Source organism: Liolophura sinensis, chromosome 12 (genome assembly GCF_032854445.1).
Source record: "Liolophura sinensis isolate JHLJ2023 chromosome 12, CUHK_Ljap_v2, whole genome shotgun sequence".
Lineage (NCBI taxonomy): Eukaryota > Metazoa > Mollusca > Polyplacophora > Chitonida > Chitonidae > Liolophura > Liolophura sinensis.
Window position 1 is genome coordinate 4922313 of NC_088306.1, and position 11224 is coordinate 4933536.

The 11224-nt window shown below is 38.1% G+C and overlaps 1 protein-coding gene across 3 annotated transcripts; it reads left to right on the top strand.

The window, feature by feature from the left end:
- Nucleotides 1–1444: 1444 nt before the first annotated feature.
- On the top strand, nucleotides 1445–10860 carry LOC135479470 (uncharacterized). Of its 3 annotated transcripts, none has more exons than XM_064759314.1 (4): nucleotides 1445–1589; nucleotides 5003–5104; nucleotides 6935–7163; nucleotides 10243–10860. In XM_064759314.1, the coding sequence occupies exons 2-4, from the start codon at nucleotides 5008–5010 to the stop codon at nucleotides 10385–10387; spliced, it is 471 nt and encodes a 156-aa protein (XP_064615384.1). In that variant the 5' UTR covers nucleotides 1445–1589; nucleotides 5003–5007; the 3' UTR covers nucleotides 10388–10860. The 3 variants fall into 3 exon arrangements, with proteins under 3 accessions (XP_064615384.1, XP_064615386.1, XP_064615385.1); XM_064759316.1 differs by lacking the exon at nucleotides 1445–1589 and adding an exon at nucleotides 2899–3133; XM_064759315.1 differs by lacking the exon at nucleotides 1445–1589 and adding an exon at nucleotides 4240–4352.
- The last annotated feature ends 364 nt before the right edge of the window (nucleotides 10861–11224 follow it).

Here is an 11224-nt window from a genome sequence, read left to right on the forward strand (position 1 = left end):
TTCAAATAAATAAACAAACAAGCCTATAACTACAAGGAGTCATTAGGTTTTTGTATATATATACTCTGCCTTCTTATGGCAGAACGAGTACATGCATGTAGAGTACACGTACATGTGTTGCATCGAAGACTCCAGACATAACACCTCACCCTGTCACATTATACTGACTCAGGGTCAACCAGTCCTGCTTCGTTGCTCTAACCTCTCAGCTTCCACCTGTGCCCGCCTGCATTGTGATTGTCTGCCCCTTCATGTAGAGATTCCACAATGATACTTTAGTGACAGGCTGCGCCATGTTTGGTGACTATACAATAGCGCCAGACATGTCCTATTTATTTACAATGTGATATAATTAACGAAGCGTTAAACAAGTACTTGCCACGTTATGAAAATGTTTATACGATAGGAGATACATATTTGATTCAGATATACAACATAGCTGATTTTCCGTGATAAAATCACCAATACAGTAGAACTATGCATTAGAACAAAAAGGGTGGAGAATTACTTAACATATTATCAACAACACCTCCTTAATAGGTTTAACGACACACTTAACAAGTTTTCAGTCATGTGACGACGAATGAGTCCTTAGAGTGCATGTAATGTGCCTTCTTGATGCAGGACGGATTTCCACCGCCCTATTACGTAGTGCTGCTTCACCCGAGCCGTTATACTGATGCGAGTCAACCAGTCATCGCACTAATAATCACTCCTTAATGCTGAATGCCAATCGAGGAAGCTACAACTTCCTCTTTTTAAGGTTTTAGGTGTGACCCGAACCCAATATTATCCCCCTATCTGCGGCCCCCGAAGCGGACGCAACTGGGCCATCGGGGACAATAGAAATATAAAGAAGGGGTTTTTTTCGAGGGGGGGGGGATTTTTCTTATACACTTTCTCTTCGTCACAAAAAAATCGACAATTTGTCGCCATATATGTAATAACAAATAGTTTTAAAGTTATCGGTATTTTAGCTCATAGCAGCCTATATAAATGATAATACCACATTTTCTCATAGTTCATGGTGTCTCCTTGGGCTAGCTCAGAAAAAATGACCCAATAGCCTCTCGCCAGTAAGATCCCAATGAGTTCGGGTTCAGCTCATGCTGGTTTCCTCTGTCATCTTATGTGGGCAGGTGTGTCAGAAACCTGCGGATATCCTTGGGCTTCCCCTCTGTATCCTCCCAACATAATACTGGCCACCGTCGTATTAATGAAATATTCTTGAGTACAGTGTAAAACACAAATAAAAACAAAATAAATAAACCCTATGTCATAATCAGGGTTTTATGTGTCATCGTGCCAAGTCAGCCTCTTGGCAGTTTCGCTATCAATACCATAATCATTTCAACACTTTGCTGATGTCTTCTGTCTTCGCCTCGTGTTTTGACCTATAAATAGACACAGCAGGGAAATCCCGTCCTACGTTGTGGCTGCGTAGGTCATCAGTCACAATCATGCGCTGGTCATATTTCACGGAGCTACGCTTGGGCTACACCGACAGGGCTATATATATAGGCCTCGGGTTTACTAAGTATTGTCAAACTACCCAAGCAGGAGAAGCCACAGCAGAGGGAACAATTTGAGTATGTACACGAGCATATATATATATATATATATATATATATATATATATATATATATATATATATATATATATATATATATATATTCCAGAAGGTGAATCGTTTGACGTTTTCTATTTATCATTTCCATACCTGCATGATAACTGCAATATTTCCTTGATCAACTTTGCATAACTTAAAGTATTTTTAGTAGTTTTAAAGTTAATCATGTAACCTTTTTGCCCATCCAAAGGAGTGTTTTGATCCAAGTTAAAGTAGAAACTTATAATGTTATATACTTCTAAGCCTATACAGGCATAACGAAATTAAATTCAACTCTACCAAAAAAAGCTGTCGTTTAGAAACCAATTGTTTTTAAATGTAACAGAGGTGTGTGGTCAGAAACGTATAGTGTGCCTAATTTGTGAAATCCTCTGTACATAAAGATTTCCTACATGTAATTCAAATCACGAATGGGTGTGTGAAGTGGCAATGTTACACAGCGAATTTTTTCCCTTGCTATTTCTTTCTTTTCTCAGTTTGACCGTGAAGTTTTAAAACAAAAGTTAAATTTTTAAATCAGAATACAACTTATCTTAAACTGCACTTCGCTTCTTTATAATTCGATCGGTATTGCTTTAAGTGGTGAAAACAAACTCGATGTAAGCATATCATTTAGACATCTAGACAACTGCCAAGCGAAGTTGAGTTTTGCGTAGAACGCAAAACATTGAGGTAAAACTGATTAAAAAAAAAGGAAAGGAAAATTTCATAAATAAGCAAAAAAGAGGCAAATAAATAAACTTAGATACTGTTCATATACGTTTGATTAATGTTTTATTGTTATAAATATATATGAAACAAAATACAGTCGCGAACACTCAAAAAATTAATCTGTTAATTTTAACAGAAAATGTGTTGCCTGAGTGATGCCAGAATATATTCTGTTATTTTGACACAATAACACTGTGTCAAAATCAGCATAATACCCTGTTAGTCTAACAGAATCTTACTGTTAAATTAACAGAATATGTGTGTTTCATTTAACAGGACAGTCAGCTGCAATAGCAGAGTATATTCTACCATCACTCAGGCAACAGAGTTTCTGTTAAAATTAAGAGATTTATTTTTGGAGTGTACTCTGCAGTGTATATATCGATTCAGAAAAGCTGTAGCAAATATGACATTATATAAAATGCGTGCATGAATATATACCTTTAACTTTGATAATTTAAGATCGTGGTATTTGACCTTTGTTTGAATAATAATTTAAAGAGTAAAAATTGCGTCTAGAGCTTACTGTATGCTGAATTGTTATGTATTAGAAAAAGTAGTAAAGGTTAAAATTTTTTGCGGAGCTGCATGTGTGTTCATGACATGTGTTAGACTATATAAAAGGAGTGGTCGAGGAATTAAGGAAACAGTTAACATTAAAACATAGCCGCCCTTCCTTCTTCCTTTTAATGAAACAGTGTTAGAGGTTTCCAAGAAGAAGACTATATCAAAACGTTGTACATATACAGTTACCCATCCCATGTTTATGAACGCGAACATCTGCTGATCTTGTGAGCATAAAGTATATATTTTTGATCTATTTAATTGATTGGATCAATGGATTCATGGAGTGTATTACTCTAGAATGTTTCACCTATGTGAATATACATGTATATTTGCTGTTAATCGTGATAACAGGTGGGAATGGGGACAGAGCCTTGGTGAGAGGTAATTACTTATCAGCCGGTCGCTAGGATACGTGAGGCGGGGGTTCAAACCCAGCCTTGGACAGAGAATTTGTATACATATGACCGTTCATAACTGAATATGCATGTACATAAAGAATTTTTGTTTGTTCAAATATACAGCTAGTCACATATAATTCTATACAGCGTTTTTATCATCGAACCAGTTTCAAAAACGAAATAATTAACAGTCTCAAATTTCTGCTACATGAACTTTTCACGTGTTTACGTTTCACCGATGTTATCGACATGTTTTGTAGGATGTTTACTTTATATACACGTGACTGAATGTTAGCCAGGCTACAGAAGCCAAGGCATGGATAGCTGCCCGACATTTGTCTGCAGGCGACGCTGGGATTGTATGGCATGCAAACTGACCACGCATGCGCAGTTGTTTATCTCCATACATACACCTACATCATGTACATGTATCCCACACGCCGTTTTAAAGGCCATGGAAAGTTAATTTCTCTATTAGTTCACGAACGTCGCTAAAGTATACATGTAGCTCTCGTCATAACCGCTTTCCGTATATTACTATATAACAACAACCGTAAAGGTAGGGTTTAATTACTAATTAATATCCTCTTTATGAACGAATAATTTTTGTTTGGAGATGGAAACACATCTCGCAGCTTGTGACGGTGCTATATTAAAGCAGAGATGACTTTATGATAACACGTAAACATGTTTATCTAGTGAATACCAGCATGTATGTACGGGTGTGCGTGTGTATGCGTGTATGTGTGTATGCATGTATGTATGTATGTATGTAGGTAGGTAGGTAGGTAGGTATGTATGTATGTATGTGACGCTGGGGAGTCATTAGGTGTGTGTGTATATAGTGTCTTCCTGTGGCAGGGCGTCCATATCGCCAAAGTGCTGCCGCCACTGAAGTATCATGATGAAGACACTAGACATATCAACCCATACAGTCTCATTATAGTGATGTTTCCTTGGTCTTACCTCTGAGTGCTGAGCACCAAGCGAGGCAGCAGCAAGTACCATTTGTAGGCCTACTAAGTCGTTGGTATCACACGGCCCGGTGAATACCGTTAGGCATACGGTTTTACCGATGTACTCACAGCATTAGCTCTGGACGGTTGGGCTGTCATTACGTATTCTATTATATAGTACACGTAATCACAGCTCTAAATTAAAGAGTTAACACTACATGTGCTTGTTAAGACATTTCCTTGGTAGCTTTTCGCATTGTTATGTGGACTGCAGTCTAATAAGACGAATTTTGTAATCTTTTCTTGGCTGTATACTTGTCTTACTTTTTAAAACCTTGCTTTATACTCCCCAAACCTTTGCCAAGATAACATACATGAATATTTAAATTCCACTAATATGACCTTCATGACCTCCAGGCATTTAACATTGGCTTGGAAGGGACGAAATGCATACACGGTATTGAGGATAATTAAGTACTGCAGTTTACGTTGTAATGGGGAACTTAATTGAAAACATTTTCAACAAAACAGAACAAAGTTTTGTACTGTTCTTCTGCGAAGAACCTTTTTGGTGTTACATTACTTTTCCATGTAGAAAAGGTTCGTTTTAAGCTTTCTTTCAACTTTTTTTTCTTACTGTATGGTAAATGACCTTAGAGATTTAGAAGCGAAAATCACGTGACCAAGGTTCCACCACGATCACGGTTCACTGAAGGGTGTTTTTTTCGTTTTGTTTCAGACACCATGATGATTAACGCAGATAACAAGGCGTCTTCAAAGTTTCTATATCTCTTCAACTTTCTTGTGAGTCTCGTGTCAGCTGGAGTCCTGTCAGAAAGAGGTAAGTATTCTGTGACCATAGTCACCCCTGTATATTATATATCATATGGGGTGACATGTCTTGCAATTATAGATTTATTACCCCTTTCACAGCAGATATCCGTCTACTTAGCTTATCTTGACATTAAATGTATTCATTTATTTGATTTGTCTTTTACGCCGTGCTCAAGAATATTTCACTTATTCAGCATTATGGCGGGAGGAAACCTGGCAGAACCCGGGGGAAAATCCCGATCATCCGCAAACTGATGGCAGAACTTACAAGGTACGATCAAGTGGCAACCAGCATGTGTGCCTTCGTGTAACAATTTCCCTGTGAGCCACTGGTTACGTAATCTAATCCTTTGACACCCATGCATGAAAGTGAAGATTAAAGACAAAGAACACATTAACACGAAGTACATATCAGATGAAAGACCATAAATATTGTCCAAGAAAATGGTTTGATTTATGTTTTTAGAGTATTTTTGACCTGGTAAAATGCAATTAAAATGTGTATTCTACTGTGATCTTTTGTGGCCGTAGTGGGATGGGTGATGTTAATTCAGCTTTTAACACGTGACACACATAGATTGCTATACTTAATCATTCAAAATACGTGTTCATTTAGAGCAATGAATGCATTGAACAAATGGATCTTGAAACGAATCATTTGAAGCTAAAAATATTGCTGTGACGTCACTGATACCCTTGGGGTCCCAACAGGCTAACATAGGATCCCATGTTTTAACTGAATTTAGTCGGTTAGAAAAATTCTAAAAAAAAGTAAATGGAACTATTTTCCTGAGCAGTGTTTAATGGTCTTGCATCTGATAAATACTTTTTTTTAGCATTTTCTTTGCCTTTAAGGGAGTGATTACAAGTGACTTTCCGACAATATATGTCTGATCCGTGACACTTGGGCATGACTTAGATCCGGGATGAACCAGTACCATGGTAACTGACCAATATGTTCCAAATTCGATCTGTCACACTATCTGTGACATACACAAAACAAAAAGACCCCTGCCAGTGGTCATGGCTTTCCCCCGGAGCTTGGTCAGGTTTCCTCCCACCATAATGCTGACCACCGTCCTATAGCTGAAATATTCTTGAGTGCAGCGTAAAACCTAATACATAAATAAATATTGATTTTCGTACCTGTGAATATGAATTGATATATATAGGCATATCGTATATTGGCAACAAATCATGCTTACAAATCATATTTAAGTGATTTTTTAAAATAATAACACGGAGAGCACTTTGGACGCAATAATATGACGAGCAACCATTGGGACTGATAAGTGCTTAACCATGAAATGAAGCAGCTTTACTGGTCAACAAACCACATATTGCCCCGAGAGGTATATACATGTACGTCTTTAGCACTCACAAACGGTGTTTTTCGCCATATTTTGTATTGTTTGGTTTATACACAAAATGCACCAACTTTTGTCTTAAATGTATTAAACATGCAAATGATTTATAGCGTTCTCGAAGTCTGGACCCTTTGCATTGTTTTTGTGCTTTTGTTTATTAAATGTGATGACAACAGAGCTTTCTGGGTAATTTTTGAGACCAGTGACGTCTGTTAAATTGCAAATAACTTTTTAACCTAATTCTGCTTGAGCCATGGTACTAGAGGCGTGTAATTTACTGTAATTTAAGCATTTACATGGAAAGTTAGAATAAAATCCTGAGATACATGGATACGTAAATTGACAAGAGGCCGGATTTCACCGTTTACGTGTGACCATTTGGTAACCTTCACACTCTGGTCACTGCTCTGACTTCATTGTCTGTACTGTAAGTCTCTTATGCCCTATGCGCATGCTTGTGTGTTAACCAGATTGTAAGGAATACCCCATAGGGGGCCCGCACCCGACCAAAATTCCCGACAGCCGTTTTGCAGACGTTGGCGACACGGTGGAGTTCCAGTGTGAGGCGGACTTCGGCTGCGGGGATTCCAGTACTCGCTATGTTGGCTGGATGGGAGATGTGACGATAGAGGGGTACGGCGTCCAACCTATCGGAGACCTCACGGAGGACCCCCGCTACAAGATAACGGAATACTCTAGGTAGTTCTGTCACGTTTTATATACCGGTAACGGGTTTCGGCCCTTGCATGCTGACTTAGACATCACGGAATATTCCATCTGTCACAGATCTGTCATGTTACATATACCGTTAACGGTTTTGAACCCTCTCTGACTCGGACGTCACGGAATGTTCTGGCTATCACAGATCTGTCACGATACAATATAACGGTTTGGGTCGAAATCGGCTCAGACGTCACAAGAATATTCCAGCTGTCCCAGATTTGTAACGTTACATGCATTGGTAACGGTTTTCGGATCTTGTTGACTCAGACGTCACAGAATATTCCAGCTGTCACAGTTCTGTCACGTTACAATATAACCATTATTTGTCTTCGTTAGCGCGAACGTCAAGCACAGAATACCCGTGGTAGGATATTTCAATCACATTGTATAAAAAATTATATGAAAATTATATAAGTCGTTTGGGGAAGTCATTCTGAAGCAAAAGAAACAAATCGCGAATATACTTTTGTCCTTCTGTTAGAACCAGGGTTTTTTTTTTCTTCACCGTATACATTTATTTTTATTTGATGTGCAAAACTGTGTATTTTGTATTTTAACCGCGAATAGACATTTTTATAAATATCCTCCATATTTAAAAGGGAACAATATTTTAATTAATATCATGGGGCTAACACTTAATGTCTGACTTTAGTAGACAGAATGAGATATTTCCGTATGTCATGGCAATATCCGCTGACATCAGGTTGTGCGTAGTATGGGCACATGCCATTGTTTACACCTACACCAAGTCCCGCAAAACAGCGCGTAGATTAACGGTGTACGCTTTTCATACACAATCTGGTTTTCTTCCTTGTTTCGTTTCCACCCCCGAGCAGCCTACAGATGAATCAGTGTTTTGAGCCTGCGCGTGAGCGTATTTCAAGAAGCTTCAATAAATTGCACATGGACGAGTGCATGTGTGGACCTAAATATAGTCCTACATTACGTAGTTAATGTTAAATATAGCCCTACATTACACAGTTAATGTTATATATAGCCCTATATTACACAGTCAATGTTAAATATAGCCCTATATTACGCAGTTATTGTTAAATATAGCCCTATATTACGCAGTTAAAGTTAATTATAGCCTTACATTACACAGTTAACGTCAAATATAGCTTTACCGGTACACAACTGCTGCAATCGGAGATTCAGTCTTCCGGCCCCTCAAGTTTCCTTTCACCCATACACTTGACCGCCGCTTTGTTAGTGAAAAATTCTAGATTAACGATTAATTTCTAGAGCTGCAAGCTTGAATCTTTCACTGTGGGCTGTTTTTTTATATTTTTATTTCATTTTTCGTTTTAATTACTTTTATGTGTATTCTTTGGAAACTAGTGTGTCGTGTTTACGCAATCCACAAGGCGCTGTAGTGTCAGCATATAAATGTGACGCCAGATGTGACCTATGTTTCGCAGTATTGTGATATTGTAAAGTCTGTTTCTAAGCAACTGAGAGCTGGCGCTCCGTTATTATACGAACGTTTGTTCGTTTTTGTTTGTGTATGTGTGCGTGTGCGTGTGCGTGAGCGTCTGTGCTTTTCTTTCTTCTGTTTTTCCTTTGTTGAAACTTTATACCTACTGGTATTTAAACCACGTCGATATTCTCATGCCCAAGCCTACTGGTATATACATTCTGATTTCAGTCACCTTTAAAGTAGGAAAATTATTTTGACATTATTAACGTAATAACCTGAAGCACATAAAGGTTATTACACATTTCCCTGGTATCAGCCTAACCATTACCATGTATCAGCCCTCCATTGCCATATATCAGCGGCCATTCTGATAGGAGTGCCGTATCTGAAAATGGGTTTATGATAATTTCTATCATATATGGTAGTTGAGTGCTAATAGCAATGCCATGTCTGAAAATGGGTAGGCCTATGTTCACTTACAGTGTAGCCTATCCTTTCATCAATAAACAACGTGACCTCAATAGGACAGATGTGCATCAACACAAATCATTGACATACAACGCCCGCTCCAGGCTGAATACCTGAGGTGCTTCTCAGCTTTTCCGTGGTTTGTTTCAATAGGAGGAATATGATCATAAATTTTTTGGGGGGTGAAAATGAAACCTAAGTGGAATTACCGGCATTGACATCACTAAAGAACCTTGACCGATTATAGTACAGTAATTCCGGCCAAAGCTATGTGGTCTTTTGTTCCTTCATGCCTTTTGTGATGACGTTTTGAGGGCAAACTGGTGACGTAGTACCAATGTGTTGCAAGAGAATAACGACCAGTTCAGCTTGGACCCGAGCCGCCATTTTGCGGGAAAAAGTACCCAAATGGAAAAGTTATATTTCACAGTCACATGCCCAGGCTTGAAACGTCAAGAAGAAATAACATCATCAAACCTTCCATTGTTTGCTTTACATGGGCAGACTTTAAACGTCAAGAAAAAATAACATCATCAAAAGTCTTCATTGTTAGCTTCCGTTTGCCACACGGGATGGCGTTTGTTCTTAGTGAAGCCTATATATACGTCTTATAAGGACTCAGTCGAGATAATCTATGTCTGGGGAGTTGAACTAGCTGACAAAAGTGAGTCGTGTAAGTCTCCACCACAAATAAAAGTAACTGTATAACGTACAGACAGAAATATGACAGTTATCTTTATACTTCTACATTCTCTATGAAAGCAATGCTTTTTAGTCTACCAAAATCCACTTACTTTCTTATAGTGCTGGCCGTCTTACAGGCTAAAAGACGTTTTCCTACCTGTGAACGTGTATTAAATGTGATGACAACAGTAATTTTGAGAGAGTGATTCTTAACCCGTGACGTCTAATAAATTCCAGCTGTCATCACTGTACTTTTTTTTTACCTAATTCGGACTAGGCCATGGTGTTGGGCGCATGCGTGAACGTTGCTTCTCTTTAAACATACACATGAACAGTCCACATAAAACCCTGGCTGAGCTAAATTGACAATAGGCCGAATTTCACATGTATTATAAGTGACCATATTTCAGCTGTCACACTGTCGCCACTGCTCAAATGATGTAGGACGTAGTCTTTAATATTGTGTCTACCCATTTTTTCCAGAAATGGCCGTTCTGTCTTAGGCGCTACGCTTACCATCAAAGATTTGAAGCCAAGTGACTTCAACAAGAATCTTCACTGCTTCATGGCTTCAGCACAGATTGATTACCCGACCAAGCAATACACAGTAAAGGTTCTTCGCAGGTGAAACGTTCACGAGCAAGGCCAGAGTGGTGCTGGTACACTCGTCCACGCAGACTACAGTCTACAGTATCCAAGTGTTAAAAATGACACTTGTTAATACTGTAAAATATTAAAATGTAATCTAGCTTCAGATAACGGTAAAATCAAAGTGTGCCGCTGTGTGTGAGAGTTTGGTTACTGGTTACAATGGGCAGCTTGTTTTAATACATCAACAAATGGTCAGTTTGTTCGCATGTTGCTGTATAATACATATGTAGTTTCAGTACTTTGAAAAATTACAGCCATATGCCCGTGCGTTTGGATACTTTCATACATTATCTGTGTACCGGTACTTTGACAAATGCTCAGCTTCTTTACTCAAATGCTTGGACAAAATTTCAGTTTGTTTATATTTATGGTTCATTTGTCTTCATACTTCAACAAAATATGAGTGTGTTTTTGCGGCTCTAAAATGAACGTTTTAAAGGTTTTACTTTCAGTTTGTGATCAGTTTGGATCTTGGTCATTAGTGTGTCTGCATCGAACGAAATGTTATTTGAATACGATGACAAATTTTAGTTTGTTTATATTTATGGCAGTTTATTTGAATACGTCCACACATTTTCAGTTTATTTGTCTCAATATTTCAACAAATTATCGGTGTGATTTTGCAGCTAGATAATGAATGTTTTAAGCGTTTTACTTTGAACAATGATCGTTTTTACTTTGAACAATGATCGCTGTTTGCATGGAACTAAAATTTGTTTGAGTTTTCAGTTTGAGCACTTTGCCAAATAATAAGCTTGTTTGAATACATGGACAAAAAGTTCAGTTTACTTGACGTGTGCAGCTGTAGAATAAA